The sequence below is a fragment of the Lepidothrix coronata genome, unplaced genomic scaffold (assembly GCF_001604755.1).
Source record: "Lepidothrix coronata isolate B3197 unplaced genomic scaffold, Lepidothrix_coronata-1.0 Scaffold136, whole genome shotgun sequence".
NCBI classification, from domain to species: Eukaryota; Metazoa; Chordata; class Aves; order Passeriformes; family Pipridae; genus Lepidothrix; species Lepidothrix coronata.
Genome location: NW_016690316.1, coordinates 1,110,777 through 1,128,284, shown reverse-complemented (window position 1 = coordinate 1,128,284; position 17,508 = coordinate 1,110,777). Strand labels below are relative to the sequence as shown.

At 38.3% G+C, this 17,508-nt stretch overlaps 1 protein-coding gene across 1 annotated transcript in view; it reads right to left on the bottom strand.

Moving 5' to 3' along the window:
* The window catches only part of FRRS1 (ferric chelate reductase 1), a 27,890-nt gene extending 10,482 nt beyond the window's left edge, over positions 1-17,408 (bottom strand). The window contains exons 1-7 of the mRNA XM_017827196.1: positions 17,287-17,408; positions 17,098-17,184; positions 6,784-6,935; positions 2,346-2,541; positions 1,987-2,123; positions 654-748; positions 1-10 (exon numbers count right to left, since the gene is read on the bottom strand). The exon at positions 1-10 is cut by the window's left edge and continues 159 nt beyond it. Of these exons, the coding sequence (XP_017682685.1) occupies positions 1-10; positions 654-748; positions 1,987-2,123; positions 2,346-2,541; positions 6,784-6,834 (489 nt within the window). The 5' untranslated portion in view covers positions 6,835-6,935; positions 17,098-17,184; positions 17,287-17,408. The remainder of the gene's footprint in view (positions 11-653; positions 749-1,986; positions 2,124-2,345; positions 2,542-6,783; positions 6,936-17,097; positions 17,185-17,286) is intronic.
* Positions 17,409-17,508: the final 100 nt, after the last annotated feature.

Genomic DNA, 17,508 nt, shown 5'->3' with positions numbered 1-17,508 from the left:
AAACACAACACTCAGTCATTACTGTATACATCAACAGCCAGTTGCTACTTTAAAAAGGAAAAGCTTCTATAGTTCATACAACTTATTTGTAAAACCCTCATCTTTAAGTAGACCTCTACCATTTTCAGGATTGAAGTAGGAAAATATCTTAAAATTCTTTTTCTACTGACATTTAAAACATAATTTAAACTGACATTTAATACTGCATGCTGCAGTGGATATAAGAAACATTCGTGCCCGTGGCATAGATTACAACTTCAGAGTTGCATTGCATTTGTTGTAGTTCACGAAAAGCTAGTAGTGTAACAGAGGGGTATACAAATAATTTGGTTAGGTACAAGCAAAGAAAGACGATTCTTAACACTACATTACAGGCACGAGAAGTGAGAAGTTATCTAGAAATGCTCAAGAAGTCAGCCTCCAAACTCCCTTCTACTCTCCCTGCAAAAAATCAAAATAATCACCTGCAAGCTCTCCCTAAAGAACAAGTGCCTGTATTAATGCAAGCTCTGCAGCAAGCAAGGGATGTTGACTTTTCAGGCCATTGGTCCAAGGGTATTTTTCAGTTGCTGGCTAATATATGACACAGACAATGGTACAGTTTTACCTTGTTTGCATTTTAATAAACTAGAACTGACACTAGATTTACTTACAGGAACTGTACATGTTTTGGTGCATCTCCAGGAGCAATCCAATAAACTTTCATGAGTTTCTTTTTTGTTTTACTTGTCTGACTGACAGCTGAATTCTGAAAACACACACATGTCAAGAGTTATACAGTGTATATGCACTAAAGAGATGCTAATTAACACAGTCAACACAGATTGCAGCTAAATCCTAAAAGGGACACTGCACTGTTACACTGCACAACCACAGTGCAACTGGTTTTCCCCAGTCAGTCATGATCAACTCAGATGAAGTGCACCACTGCAACTTACATACACTAACAGACTTCAAGGCTAAAAGGAACAAGTCTCAACCCAGAAGACCCCAGCAATGAGACAAAGGCTGCTGCAGCACTTATGCAAAAATGGTGGGGTTTTGATAGCAAAACATTTTGACAGTTTTTTGACAGTAAGACGATGAAGGGACAGTGCAGTGACTACAGAGAGAACAGAACTAATATTCCAGAGGACAAAACCTGAAAGTAGTCTTGGGATCAAATAATTTTTCAGACAAAATAAACAGATCAGACACAGCACTAAGTCCTCTGAGCACAGAGGGCACCACCCAGATATCCCCATGGCTTTACAGCACTGATGAATACATTGAATGCCAGTGGGGGACAGGTGATAGAAGTGGAGAGAAAAAAGTACATCTAGGCAGATTAAGAACTTTGTCCACACCAGCTCAGATGACACTGTACATGTCTGTGTCCATGAATTTCACACATGTTGCTGAAACACTAGTCAGAGTTCATCTCTCTTGCACATGAAGCAAATCCATTTATCTAAAACAGATCTAGCCTGTTACTAAGAAGGCTCCTCTAACCAGTAAATGACAGAGCAATACTAAAGATTATAGCCTAGTGTTTGGTCAGGTTGGAAGGGGTTCTCAGCAACCTGGAATAGTGGAAGGTGCCCCTGCCCACAGCAGGGGGTTGGAACTAGATAATCTTCAAGGTCCCCATCCAACCTAAACCACCCTATGAAATAGTGTTTGTTTACCGCAATAATGGCCCTAAACTTTCCTTGCTCTAAGACATTTTTTCTGTCCTTAACAAGTATGAAAAAGCAAAACAGACCATGCCCTCCTCCTTTTAATATTAGGAACACACTACTTCATTATGCACAAATAAAAATTATGTTACAAAAAAGAATAGTCCAACAAGTTGCAGTGAGTCTGCCTCTATACTCCAAGCTGGACCAATTTCCTGAGAGACTTACTAAGCTCAAATAAAGTTATGTAGCTTAGCTCTGTCCTGTCACATAGTCTAATACAAACACCTTAGTGCCTCATGCCTCATTTTAGGTCACTAGACTATACCTTGTTATGACCACACGTCAGAAGCTGAGAAAGTCTCCGGTCAACTAACATGAAAGAACCAACTGCAGGGCCATCTAGGTGTTCTGCATCCCGGGCTTGTATGAAAAATCCTTCAAAATCTGGTCCAGACAGACTAACTGAGGCAAGAAGAAAAATAAAAGTAAGTCGAAATGTTCTCCAAAGGAAGAAGGAAATATTTCAACAATAACTGCCAGATGCTCATTGTCCAAGTACTGAATGATGGTTAATGGATCGTCTAAAGAACATTCAATTGCTTAGATAAATCTAGTATAGTTAACTGAGTAAAGACATCTACAACACAAAGAAACAGCAAATCAAACTCTTCAGCTCTAACTGACCTTCTATGTTGTCCCCTGGTTTAAATTCAGTCCCGTTCACTGAGATGGTGTGCTCAGGTGACAGTTGTGGAGAGCCACTATGGCAGGGTATCATGCTAGTGCAGGCTGCTCTTACTTTTCCATTTGGATAGCCACCCACAGGTGCACAGAAGCAAACAAACATCCAAACAGCAACAGCAAGACCAGATAGCTCCATCTATATAAAATAAGATTTACAGGCTGTTAAATACAGTAAGTATTTATATTACAGGTCACAGCTCATCTTTGGAAGTCAGTTGAATACAAAAATAAAAAAAAAGTTTAAAAAAAAAAGCATTTGTGAGAAGGTACCATTTCCAGCTGCTGAATAACTTCTGCTTCTGATAACTGCCAGACTTTGCAAGAATGTTCTGATACCATTTTTCAGGCCATCAAGAGTACAGGTGTAGAAGGATCCCTCCATCCACTGGATGGATTATTTCCCTCTGTGCATTTTGACACCACTTTTAAAGTGTCTTTTGCCTATCTGTCTACTATTCTTTCTCAGAAAAAAAAATTGAAATCTCTTAAACATCAGCACAGGACAGATGGATCTTAAAACTTGTTTCACAGATATATAAAGGTCAAAAGTATTGAGGAACTATACGGTTAGTATGAAACCCACTCTTTTATTAATCACAGCTCCAATTTTGCATCATTAAAGGCTGCCTTTCTTTTTCCACAACCCGTGCCTATTTCTTCACATATGACAAATAATTCCCCAGTAACAAGTTCTTCTTTCTGGAGAGAAACTAAAGTTGCCAAGCATCAGAAATAAGTTTTATATATGCAAAACTGAGAAACTCCTATGAAAATTTCAACAAAGAAATGTGTATGTTTACTGCAGAGAAGCACAAGACTTTTCCTTCCAACTCTTCCTTTTGGACATTGGACCTCCAGACAATTAGTCAAACAATATCATTGCTTGTCACACTCTTGTTAAGGGAACAGTACATATGAAAAACACGTGGAGTAGTAGGACCACAGATCCTAACACAGTTAGATGAACCCCTGATCCCAGCTTTCATCAGTGTTTTGCTCAGTCACAATACTGTTTTCATAAAAGCTGTGGCAATTGTTTTATTACTCAGTTACATGCAGGGTTTACAGATTTACAGTTACTGTGGTTTTACAGAACACCTTCACCAACAAAAAAAAGCACTTCCATGTCCAAAGGGCCAGGAGAACAGAGATGAACTTCCTTTCAATCCTTGGGCACAAGAAAGGGCTATCTAGCGAAACACAGACACAGAACTCTGCCTTCTGGAAGAGCCATGCCCATTTTGCACCAAGTGATAAGAAGTATCAGGTTATGCAGTTCCCTGACAGCACACGTGGACCTGAAGATAGGAAACACACTGAGCCATTTTGGTCTGAACTCTAGAGACCTAAAAAGCAGCCAAAGGAAGACAAGTCAAGTCATGATTCTTACACAAGAAGAGTCATCAACTCTTCCGAAGTTCTCATACATTCGGTGCTAAAAATCCACAATATCCAAGGCTACATTCGTACTTCAACTTAAGAGCTCCTCAACAACTTTAAACTGGTAAATAGAAGAAAATCAGAGGCAGGAGAGGTTTGAACAATTAGGTTTCAGGAACCAGAAAATAAAAACCCAACACTCAACTCCTCCTCCTAAATATTCAAGATAACATTATGATCATATCTTTAACTTCTACTTAAAGTGAACTTTTTGTTCTAGTTCCAATACTCTGCTAACTGTCACAAGTTTACATCAAAGTGATTTTACTCACAAGTTAAAAAATTGTATAGAAATCTAAAAACTAAGGTTCAGTACAATTATATGTACCAGAGAAATCTTCAAAACAAAGTTTCTGTAAGAAGAGATAAGGCTGCATACTGCAGAGACAAGAAAAATAGTAGGCTAGAATTCAGCTTTAACTAGCAAAGGATGTGGTAGAGATTTAAAATGAAACAAGAAATATTCTTTGGCAGACTTAACTAACTCAAAAGCTGGCAGATGAGAAAGATTAAGCAAAGATTAATACAATAAAAAAGACCAAAACCTGAAAGCAATCAAGGTTTGTAATAAGCAAACACAATGAACTGCTGAATATTTAACTTTTTTCCTGCTATTACCCTTTGCAGAAAAAACAGATGAGGACAACTAGATCTCACAACTACCTACGTAAGTACAACTCTGAACAAAAAGCATTAGGAGTAATGGCATGGAAAGGAATTGTTACAGAAAGGTTAGGTTTAGGAAAGCAGAAGTGTGACATATGAGTCATTCTTAGCCTTACCACAAAAGAAAAAATCCCTTTTAAAGATTAAAGTAAAAACAACTCTCCAACTGTAACAAAAAGGACCTGAGTGACTGATAAAAGCTATCATATCTTACAGAACTAATTCCTTCTACTATTCTACTCTTTTTAGAAACATGTCTAAATTTAAAAAAAAAACCACAACAACAAAACAGTTAATTTGCTTTCTAATAAGGATGAATCAGCAGATCCCTGCAAGATCATCTTCACTAGATAAGGACATAAAAAACTGAGTCAACATCACCATGTGTAGATTTAAAATGAGAATCTACATTAACTCAAGTTTTGAGGTGTGTAAGCTGTCAAACAGCCGGCTGTTACCTACAGCATTTGAAAATACTCTCCATTTGCATTGTAATTTACTATAAATTTTAGATTTGCCCATCTTGACAGAATTGGCTTGCAAGTATTAAGCTTTGGCCATAATGGCTTATTTATAACTCTTTGAAACAACTAATTCTTGAGAGCCAACAGGAATTAGCAAACTGCAAAGCTCCCTGTACTAAAGGAATAGGAATAACTGACTTTAGGACTGAAGCATGAAGAGGTTGAAAAATCAAAAGCTAAATGCATCATTTTTCAACTGGCAATTCTCTAGTACTTACTATCATTCAAACAGTCTGGAAGAACAGGGAGTTGAAGAATTTGTGCACTATCCAGTGACTTGTTTTCCAAAATAAATGCATTACACTGAAATGCTCATGTTAACCAAGATCCTTAGAGCACATGTAATCCAGGTCCTCTGTCCTGCCTGCATGCCAGCTGCACACCCTGTGGTAGCATCAGTAAATGCCCCAGAGTCAAGGCTACAAATGTGTGCTACAGAGCATATTAGCTCTGTAGTCAGAACACAGTCACATACCACTGACTGTTGATTTTACTTAGTTTGTACCATACACAGATTTTTCAGTATGTTCGATGTGACCAAAGACAGCACAAGATCCAGGAGTCTTCTCTCTACAGATACTAGCACATACCACACCATTACAATGTAAGAGAGTTATTCAGAGCACTGTTTCATACCTTTATTTAGAATGGAAAAAAAAATACTTCAATACTCATTAGTTTGAAGCATGACTGCAAATGTGTTATTACTTTCCTCATCCTCCCTTCTTAAATCTTCAGTATACTACATAACCCATCCCCCCCGGCAGGAAAGAAAGCTTCAGAACAAGTTTTTTCAAAGAAACTTCATAATTACTTGTGATTCTAATGGTGTTTCAAATATCATGTCACTCTTGGGGCAGAAAGAGGGAGAGAATTATGTACTTGAAGCTATTTATAATACAGCCTTCGAATTAACAGAAAGCCAAAACCACAGTGCGATAGCCATCTTCTTCCATACCAGAATTAAGTGGGAATTATTTCACAATATTTACTATACATGGGAGCTTATTCTCCTGATTATATCTCACTATCTTAGAGTAACTGGGTTTGGATAAATGGAGAGCATAAGTTACTCCCTTCCTGTGTTCAAAACAACTCCTACAGTCCCTGCAGCTACCAACAGCTAAGAAAGCCTGGTAGCCTAATGGCTCATGAGTACAATACTCACACTCAGGACTCTTCACAGAAGTTATCTTCTTTCAGCTGTTTTACTTCATTAGCTGCAGAGTGTGAAATCTAAAACTAGCTTCAGAGAGGAAGAAATGAAAGGGTGGGCAAGGTACAAAAAACATCACAGTCAGAACTTTTCTTCTGAGCACCATCAGACAAGAGAGAAAGCGAAAAGGAAAAAGCCAGCTGAAGGAGAATAAGCTATATTAATATAAGGGGCCAGTGACATGTCTCTTTAGACATATACTCTTACAAGGCAAAAGCAGACAGACTCACTGTCCAAGAGTCACCCTCCCTCTGAATTCATGAAAAGTTTAACTAAGCAGGAGAAGTCAACTCAAAGGTGGTCACGTCACAACAGCTGGACTGAGCAAGGGCAGAAAACAAGGAGCATTCACATTCCTAATAACTATTTTAAATTACTTTTAAAATACAAACCCACATTTGCACCCACATGATGACAAAATATACACACCTCAGCATTCTGTCCTTTCTACTCAGGAAATATTAAAAGAGAACTTCAAGCATTCCATCCTTCAAAATTACTTTTTTGTAACAGTTTGAGTGTAGGTACTCACCTTACAGTCAGTCCTTCTGTTACAGTGACCAAGTTTGAGTAAAATTGCCATTGGCTCTCTACTTGTAGTAGAACAACTTCTATTACATTATAATCTCTTCTATTTGGTTTGCATGTAACAGTATGAACTTTTATTGTATACGGGAAGCTTATCTGAAAGAAGAAACAATATGCACACACAAAAAGAAAGATGACTTATAAGAGTGTTTTTACTCCAGGCACACATTTTATACAGCTATCCAAGCTGAGCCCTCAAGACAGCACACTTCAGCTGAAATGTATGAAGTTGTAATTAAGCACTGACCCTGTAGATCATTTGCTTTGAGGTCTGTGGAAGTACATGTTTGACAAAGAGTTTCACATTAAATAATTAATTATATTCTGGTGCAGTTAAGGGGAGAAAAACCTACAAACAACTTTTGATACCTTCTTCCTCGAAATACTAGTTGATACAAATTTGCAGCATGATTTTAAAGTTCATTCTACATTTACTCCCAGTCAAAGAGACATTTTCTTTTAGAAGAAGAATAAACAATCTTACAAAGAAATATGGTAAGTTCATCTTTTTTCCATATATCTCACCAAGAATGAACAAAAGGCAAAGATTTTGCCCTGTTCAATTGTTTACTTTCATTTTTTTATTTGGGCAGTTTCTCTGCATACAATTTTTAAGGCCCATTGCAAACTTTTATCTATATGAAGAACCCAAAGTTGGAGGATGACCTAAAAATGACACAGTTTGTTACCCCAACAAGTAAATTCAACTACAGCATCAGCACACTTACTGTCACAGTTATCATACAGCCATCTCCTATGTATGTAAGTGAAGAAATAAAATAAGAAAGTACTATTCACATAACATTAAGAAGCAAACAAGATACAAGAAGAATATACTTGGTGTGGCTTCCAGATAAGATAAGCCACCTTTATTCATTAAGGCACACAGGCTTAGGAGTTTTCTCTTAAGCAATTCAGAAATGCTTGCATAAAAAGCAGCAGCTATAAGATGCTTTAAAAGCTTCACTAGATTTTACTTCGCGTCATACCTGCTGCAGATATCCTATTAAGCAAATACACTTTTCAAAAAGGCTGCTCATCCACACTTTGAGCACTCACAGGCGTCAGCGTAACCAAAGCGCTCCGGCACTACAGCAGCTCAGCAGCTCATCAGCCCCGACAGCCTCCGCTCCAGGGAGCCCCACCCTCCTCTCCGGCACTGCCCCCACGGGGACGGGCGGGGAGAAGGTGCAGATGGACCAGCCGCCCCCCTGCTCTGCTCGAACCTCTCCCCGAGGCAGCGGCGGCTTTTCTGCCCGTGCCGTGGGCGGGGCGCGGGCGGGGCCGGGCGGGGCCGCGGGTGCGCCCGGAGAACCGCGAATGCTCCGTGTGCCCGCCCGAAGTGCTGCTCGCTGTGGACATCCGGAAACAGCGCCTTGGGAAACGTGTCAGGGCTCCTGATTTCTCTGCAGCCTCCAGATGCTGGGGGTCTGGGTGGCCGTCCTGATTTTGCAACTGCAGTCTTGCCCCGTGGGCTTTACCGGGGGATTGTCCTTGTCAAAGCTTGCAGAGCTCATCTGCGGTGCTATTCGTGTGACGAGAGGTGCTCCCATATACAGGCTTGCAAAATCAGGTTTTTCTTATCAAGAAAGCAAATAAATACTGGCTGTAACTGGGGCTTTGCCGGCAGAAACTGCAGCTGCTTACACAGGTTTCTCTGACTTCTGCTTTGTTTTAATCAAAGTCCTCAATTGCTCACAAAGTGGCACAAAAGACAATTACTTAATAAAAATCCAGCGGGAATTTTGCCCTTCCAAAGCATAGAAATGTTGCGTTTGTGTTAACAAACATCTTGACTGGAGGCTTCCGGTAATTCAGTTATTTATTAGTAGTTCTGAGAAGTTCTAGTGACCTTAAAACCAGTGACCTTAAATTAGTAACATTTTCAAAAAAAAAATTCTATCTACTAAAATATAGCAGATAGAAATGCTCTGTTAGTGTTCTATTGTTTTCTCAGTTTCTATAAAAGCAGCATTGACCTTACAGGTACCCTGTAATAACACATTATAAGACATATTTAATGTGAAATCTTACAAGATATATTTAATGGATTACTTTGCCTAATTGGATAGATGATTTTACTGTTATACTTGTATTATCTTGCTCATGGAAGTCACTGGGAAGCTGAGATCTCAGTGTATGGCAACTGAAGAAACATAACACATAAGCAATAGCTTAAAGTTAAATATGGATATTTATTTCTATTTACAACTGCCTTCATAAAGTTCCCTTATATGAAAGAATTTGATAAAATTGTACGCCTAAGTACATACATGCTTTGCTAAGAGCTTGTGTGTTTCTAACTAATTTATGCTAATTAAAAACAGCTTTCCTTGCAGATACATCATTAGTAAGAGAAATAATAACATAAATACATTTACAGTAAGAAAACTGGTGACCAGAGGGACCAATATTCTTGACAATATTTAGGTTCATAACTTTCACGGATTACAGTGCAATTAATATACAAATGTTTTTAAGATCTTATTTTAGGGTCTTGGCTCATTGACAGAATGGAGTGTACATGTCTGAAAAATTGTAATAAATATAAGTATATACGAAAGTAATTTCCTCATTAAGACCCACGAGGATGAAAATGCAAGCTACAGTTATGTTAGAAATGGCAATCAGAGTTTAAGAAAAAAAATCATTTATCTGTGAAAGGTAAAGTGGGTAAGGGAGGGAACACTGTTTTGTTTCTCATTGTATAGCTTCTCTTACTTCAGAAGGTATTTGCTATTGCCAAAGAGCTGTGAAGCAACAGAACCAGAAAAAAAATTACTCTTTAACTACTGAGTACAAGTACTCATACTCCTTCTGCACAGGCAATCATCAGTGTGTCTGGAAGGGCTCTTTTCAAACATACCAGTCTCCTTGAAAAAAAAAAAATAAAATCAACAGTTCTACAGCCTTCATGAAAATGTTTCTATGAAAGGGTACTGCATGCTAATTTGTTAAGTGTCATATCCAATATGTATCAAGGAAATAAAATGCATTAGGATATATGAACTACAAAAAAGTCCAGTTGCATTTTCTTTGTAAAGTGTACTGTAATTGTAAGTGTGTTTATAATAATTCTGCATTTATTGCAAAGCAGAGGTTCCTAGCTTAACTAAATGAGTTAGAGACAGAGGGCTGGGGGTTGGTTTTGAATCTTCTTGTGGGCCTGAAGAGAGATAAAGATATGTAACCTACTATTGACCTGTGTCAGAGGATGATGATGTCAAGTGGCAAATCAACAACACAACATCTAACATGAAAAGAAGCTGATGACTTTTTTTTTGCATAGTTTGTTAACAGGGCCCTAAGGAAGTAAGTGAAAGCTCATAATTTTGAAAGCAATGGCAATTTCATAAAGGACACTTTATGCCAAGTATATAAAGGGGAATTTCTGTTGCTTAAGAACTGGAGAAACAAGTAAAATACATATAATTTTGGAAATTAACTATTTGGCAGTGCAATATTTATTTTTTAAGCCCAAAGCAATATGGAAAACAATAAGCCATTGAAGCTAGATCTGAAGAGAACCCATGTTACTATGTGGTTCCTTGTAATCAACTTTCCACTTAGGTATTAAGCTAACTATATAGCATAACTGTGGTATTTTACTGTGGTATTTTAGAAGGTCAGACCTTGGTCAAGTTTCATATATGTGTGCACTGGGCTCCATGTTACTGGCAAGGGTATCACCATAAAACATCACTTGAGTTCAAATGATGTGCAAAGGGTATCACCATAAAACATCACTTGAGTTCAAGTGATGTGCAAAAAGGCTACATCCCTATCAGACTGTTTTGATGATGGATAACTTGGATATGAGCATTTTTTGTTACTAGTGTTATTTATTTTGAAATGCTGACGTGTTTGAAAAAGTGCATTTGGGATTTGCTGAATACATGCTGGATACTAGTCTTCCTCTGAAGATAACAGTCCTGGCACCCACATTTATTCACCTCCATCTTGCATATCTTACACTTATGAGGCTAGGCTAGGTTTCAGAATATTTCAAGCTTTTCATTTATTGTCTTAGCTAAATATGTATTAGGAATTAATAACAATAATGTTATCTTAGGAAGAATTCTTCCTACCAAATCAGTTTGTATACAATGGTGTTTTTTCCCTCCAAAGTGAGGGGAGTGTTGAATCATTGAAACAATCCTGACCATCTAAAAGGAAATAAATTATGATAAGGTCACAATATAGGATATTTTTCTCCCTAATTAATCAGTTCTTTTCCCTTGAGCTTTGGCACTGTTTCATACTTACCTGTTTTACCAACTGTCTTAAGCTACAAGCTAGAGAAATGTGTTCCCCTGATGTCCAGAAACATCCCTTTCATGTATGCTTTTTTTTGTTGTTCTTATTCCTCTTGATTGATCAGCTCCTTCTACTTTCGTTAATTTTGGGGGCTTTTTATGTCACACATAAAAATTCAGACTTGGAAACGTATTTATACAAAAGTACTTGTTTACCGAGAGGTAAAACGTATTTTACAGTTTTCAGTCAATGACTGTAACAAGCCGCCTGGTGGCAGTAGCCACTCAGTAAAATAAGGTTTTCCACTCGATTGCAGAGATAGCTACTTTCTTTCTGTATCTCTCGTCTGACACAGTAACAGCTGAAGTACGCACACCATAGCTTTTTACCAAAATACGTATCCACCTTGACTTAAATAGATTAAAAACAACACAAAACAAAAACTTCCTTGCTAATTTGAAATCAAATAATTAAGATTGGTTCCCTCATATCAATTAGAGCCAGGTCTATGTAGGTGTTCTGATACAATGATGGACAACTCGTCACTTTTGTGAGAGAGCCTCTACTCAATTCAATGCACAACACGAGTGAACCAATGGATAAAAGAGTGCAGTAAAATCATTTCACGCACTTCAAGGGATGTGGGCCATTGCTTTATCAAATGCACATTATGAAGTTTTACCTGATAAAAGTACTGAATTGTTAACTTTATTGAGTTTTCTGTACTTTTTTAACCTTGCTGTGATGCTTTTTAAAATCATTAACTGTATTATATTAGTGAGATGTGATAAGTTTATATTGTTCTGTTTTACAGGGAGCAAAGACCTTGCTGGCAAAGGCATTGACCTGTAAGTGCTTCAGTTTAAGGCACTTTAGACCTGATTACAGAATTCATAATGTGACACTGAGATGAATTGAAATCTTGTACAGTGCTCTTTCACACACTTATCGGTTTCTTTGCCAGCCAATCTCAATTCCACCTTTGGCCCACAGCTTTTTTCCTCTTTTCTCTTGGACTAGGAACTGATTTTCCTACTCTTTTTCATCTCATCTCAGAGGTCTTTTCACAGACAACCTGTTTCCAGTCTTTCAGCTTTTCTCAGCAGCTCTTAATTTGACTCCTTCATGGCTTCTAAATGCATTCCTTGTTCAGACACAGTATATCTGTGGGTTTTGCAGTTGCTCTGAGTTCAAGCACAAGCATGAGCAATCCTGCTGTAGGGATGATGCATGATGCACAGTGCTGTTGGTTTAGCCACATGCTTGTTAGTGCATGCCCAGTGCCCCTGTGGGGGAACCATGTGGTGATGTTTGAGTACACTTGGCATGAATGGCTGCAGGGATTTTAGCTTTTACTTTGGCAAGTTTCACCTAAATATTTGCAGATACCTTCAAAAGCTAAAAAACTGGTCAGACCGCAACAGAGCTGGTAAAAGGCATATCCAATGTGGGAGAGTTGTGAATAAGTGAGAGAAGATTGTTTCATAGCACTTTTCAAGTCCTGTAAGCAGCAATCCTTACTTGGCAAGCACAGGGGAATATCATGCAAGGTGTGAAGTGACTCAGTCCAGACACACAGAAAGCTGCCTCCTGCACAGTCAGGTTAGTACATAGTCACTGTGCAAGTCAGTACCCCCAAGGAAGTTCCAAATTTTGGGGGAACCTGTTGCACAGCACCTGCAGTGATTGAATAAATATATCACTGACATTCTCAGAAGCAAAATACCAAATCTGCACTGTTGTACGGACACTAATTCCTCCACCAACAAGAATCCAACTGGAATGAAGAGCCAGTGGTTTGAGCAGAGGTCAGATACTCAAAAAAAACTGGGCAGGAGCAGCAGTTTGTCCCAAAGTACAGCAGTAATTCCTAGGTCCTGGGAGTTCATATATGAGCCACTGCCCAGTTATGCTGATGACTTCTCATCAGCAATCCTCAACTTAAATTCATGGATAACCAAAAGACATGATGATATCAACAAGACAAACATTAAATAAGGACTTTTACTTTCTGTTAGTAGCGTTTGGTGATGGTTCAACTGGAAATGTTGAAGTAGATGCACTGATTGCCGCATGGTAAAAGATTTGTCAGTTTGAATTCTATCTTTGTAGTGTTCTAGTGCAAACCACTCTGTATCATTTTCGCTATTCTCCCCACTCACATTTAACTTGGTAATCAAATGCATAAACTCGTTGAAAGGCCTGGGACTTGAAGTGATTTTGCAGTGAGAATTGAAAAATTTGTTCCAAGGTATGAAGAAGAGAGGAAAAATATATTTGAAAACAAATGCTTGCTGTAGTCATATGTTTGGTGAAATATTCTCTTTCTTCAACATACTATGGCCTGTTAAGATGCTTAAATTACCATGGCTTGAATTCTGCCTGCACTGAAAGATTACAGAGCAGGCCTACAGACCTCAATATTAGCTTTCAGATAACTTCAGGTTATGTGGAGTAGTATGTAGTTATTTCTTCGCTTAAAAATCAGATGTCAGTTTTATACAACAGAAAAGCACAATCAGTTATTTAACATTTGAGTGTCAAGGGCTGTCAAGGTGAGATTTTAGGATGATTATTATTTTAACGGACTAGGAAAATATTCATGGTAATCACAGCATATCTCACTAGTGTTGAACAGAACAATTTACAGCAAGATAAAAGTGCTCATAGGGGTCAGCACACTGGTATGATATTTTCTCCTTCTACAATAAAAATTGGCCCAGTATATCTGAATTTATTTTATACTTAACTAAGTTAAGTGGTACAAGAGTACCATTCAGACATTTAGTTTTAAATTTTGTTTGCCAAGTCACCACATTTGCAGATTATTAATATCAAATTAATGTTATGCTGTTAGCTAAAGCACAGTCAAACATATCTTAAGCAATTATGTGAAAAGCTACCTTTAACAACATTTTATATGGACCTCTGTAAAGATACATGCATTGAGTTTTATGATTTTCTATTAAAAATTAAACTCCATTAAAAATTAACTTTATACAGAAGTTAAAGCAAAGCATTGATTGTTTGAGCCCACACAGTAAGAGAATGCCAAACTGGGATTAAAAACTAACCAAAAATATTTCTGCAATCCAAAAATTCATGATGACACCAGGTTAATCTTTGAAAGATCAAACCAACACTGCCAAGTAACTACAGGAAAGGCCAGTAAGAGCAAACTGAATGGGTTAGAGTCCTAGACTGTCCGTCCTATTTGATTTCTTACTTATATAGACATTTTTATTCCAGTCTACTATTTATTCACTGCCTATCCTGCTATTGCAATCTGTTTAGCTATTTAGAAGAGATTTTAAAAAATAAGTTACAGGTGATTACTGCAATGTTCTCACCACTGTTTTCACTCAATACTAGATTCTAATGTCGAAGAACATATATAAATTCCTGCTGGGTACATAGTTGTCTAAGAACAGCACTTGCTTTCAGTCACTGCATAGCAAAGATCTAACTCTTAGAAAAGACTGCAGTTTAATCAAACTGCAGACATACAGTTTTAAAGAAAAGGAGTTTTCATTCAGGTTTGCATTTCTGGTTGAAATCTCCCCATTAGAAAACAACAACTAGACAGAAGATTCAAAACCTCTTAAGCTTTCTATTGTTTGAACAATAACACAGTGTTAATTCATGAATTGACAGGGCATGAGTGTGCAGCATTGAGAAAAAATGTGCTATCACTTTAAATTTTAAAAAGTCTTGTATCTCCTGTATACAGGCCAAAAGAATCTACTTTCAATTTTAGTTAGCTGTCCAGTTACATTCTCTCTGTGCTAGTTGGCTTTTATTTTGTTATTGGGAACACTTTTTCTGTTATTAAAAATAAAAAATGAGTGCCATCATGTAAGTATTCCAAGTTCCCACACTTTACAGTCATAACCTTTAAAACAGGCACAAGCGATATGACATCAGTGTGATCTGACACCCGCTGAACAGCTCCCCAAAGTGCATCGACGCCACTGCCAGGATAACTGTTCTTTAACACTGTGTTGCAAAACAGAAGGCAGGAGGGGAGAAGGACTACGAAGGTGTATGTAAAAGCAGCAAGGGATTATGGTATGAATACATTTGAAAAAGCTGCAAAATTATTTCCTGATAATAACTTTGATCTGATATGCACTCTTATTCTGAAGCAACTCTTGATCATTTCCTGCTGTGGTATATCATATCACACACTGAGAAACTGCAAATTGAAGATAAAATGGTGCTGTGAAAACCACCCTTTAGATACCAGTGTAGCAAATGCCATGCACACTTGCTTTTGGCTGTGTAGACAAAATCTGCAATGCTCAGTGGTAGCACTTGTGCACTGATGTTCCCATATACAGAAAACCTGCTCGATTTAAATCTGCTAAACTACACAGACTCTAAGTCTGTAAGGGATGTGCCAGCATAAGAGGTGATGCTGATGGAGAAAGGGTTAGAGCAGTCTGCTCTGCTTTCTTGATTAAACTTCATCAAGAGACCTGCAATATTCATTACCTGTGTAATAGTATTTTTTTTATATTGAACTGAATGCCAATGAAATGATATTGTTCCAATTATTAAGTAACTTAACAGTACCTAGGGAACTTTTTTGCTGTGTAGTGGATCAAGTTCTTCATTTACACTGATGACATCTGGTTTAGCTACAGTCACAAATTATGGTCAAAATAACTGATTCAGGACTGGTTTCCTAATGAGTTTTGTCCAAGACACTTAAAAATCCTTTTTCATAAACTCAGATAGATTTCAAAACCTGTCTCAATGTATAGCATAGAGGAGATGTGGCAGTGCAAACCTAGTAATTAGGGTAGGGTGAGTTTCCTTATTGAGTAGTAAAATCAAAAGAGCCACATTTTAGAACTTAGTAGCAGCGGTGAAATTCCCTTCATAACACTCTTTTGTGTTTTTTTTCCTCTTCAAAAAGTATTCAGCATGCACTTTTGGGTAACTATTTATGCAAAGGACTTGGCCACATGGGCATTATTTGCTCTCCCTCTCTTAGAGCTGTTCTGTGTAAGCAGGTCATGAAAGTCCTAAATCCCATTCCATTTGCAGTACATGACAGAACAACTGCAAGCCTGGAGGAAGGACCACTTGTGCCAGGCTCTGTGACAGACCAACCTCAGAGTCACTTAAGGATACCAAAGCCTTCTGAGGACACCAGCAAAAAGATGGTCCGGGTCCTTTCTTCCTTTATAGGAAACATCAAATTCAGAGAAAGCAGCCAGCATACCAGGAAAGTCAGGATTCTGTTGGGTGCAATTCTGTCCTGTATACAAATACAGGCCAGCAAGCTGAGTAAAGAATTAAGATGCTAGGAAAGACAAGGACAATTGGAGAATCCTACTAGGCCCCAGGAAATATCCATGTAAAGTATCTCAGATTAGAAGTATCACGTTTGAATCATATTTGAATGAACCTCACTGAGGCAAATGTTAGGGAACTGCACTCACAGGGGAGCTTTTACTATGAATCTTTCCCCTAATATTGTCAGGGGCATACAAGTTGACATATTCACCTACACCAACATGAAAACCTTTCTCAACAATACCAAAAAATGTGAACTGTAATGATGAAGAGTCAGATTTCTTACACTGTTCACAGGGAGAAGCAGGTGAAGGGAAAAAGAAAGGAAAAGAAAGAAAAATAGCTACCAAAAGATAAAAAAACCTCTGTTTGACATGGATGGCAGTGTTTCCATGAATATCAAGGCCTTTGAACTGTCCCTAAATGCACTGTAATTGGATGAACTTTGAACTGTCCCTAAATGCTTTGTAATTGCATGAACACAATGTGGTAAAACACAGTTACGAGGGTATGCATGGGGTGACTGGAAGTAAATGGTTTAAACCTAAATGGTTTTGCAGACTGCTTCCAGTTCTATGAAATATACAACCTCTACGAAGGAAAACAAACTAACAAACAGCTCAGTATAACATAGTGACTGTAATTTGAGAAGCACTTTTTTAAAAAATGTATTTCTAGGCAATAAAAATAGACTGACCTCCCAAAGACGTAAGGCTGACCTTTACACTGGGGTGCAGTTAATGACTCCGGTGGTGAGAGGCCTGGAGAAACTGTTCCAGGTGTTCTGCAATATAAAGCAATGGTAATGCTTTATACAGTATGCTGCAAAGTAAGGGATGGGGGCATGTTTTGGTGTTGTCTTTTTTTTTTAGAAAAACCACGCTACCTCTTGGTCAAAGACAGATCCACGGAGTTTGTAGTCTTGTCCACACACTATATATAGCACTTAAACCCTGGCTGACATCATGTTTTTCCCGCGGCGCAGCCTATCAGCACGGAGCCGGCCGTGCGGCGCGGTGTGCCGGCCCTGGGGCGGCCCGGCGGGAGCGCTGAGAGCCCGGCGGTCACGGCGAGGAGCGGCTGAGCCCGGAGGCGTCAAGCAGGACAC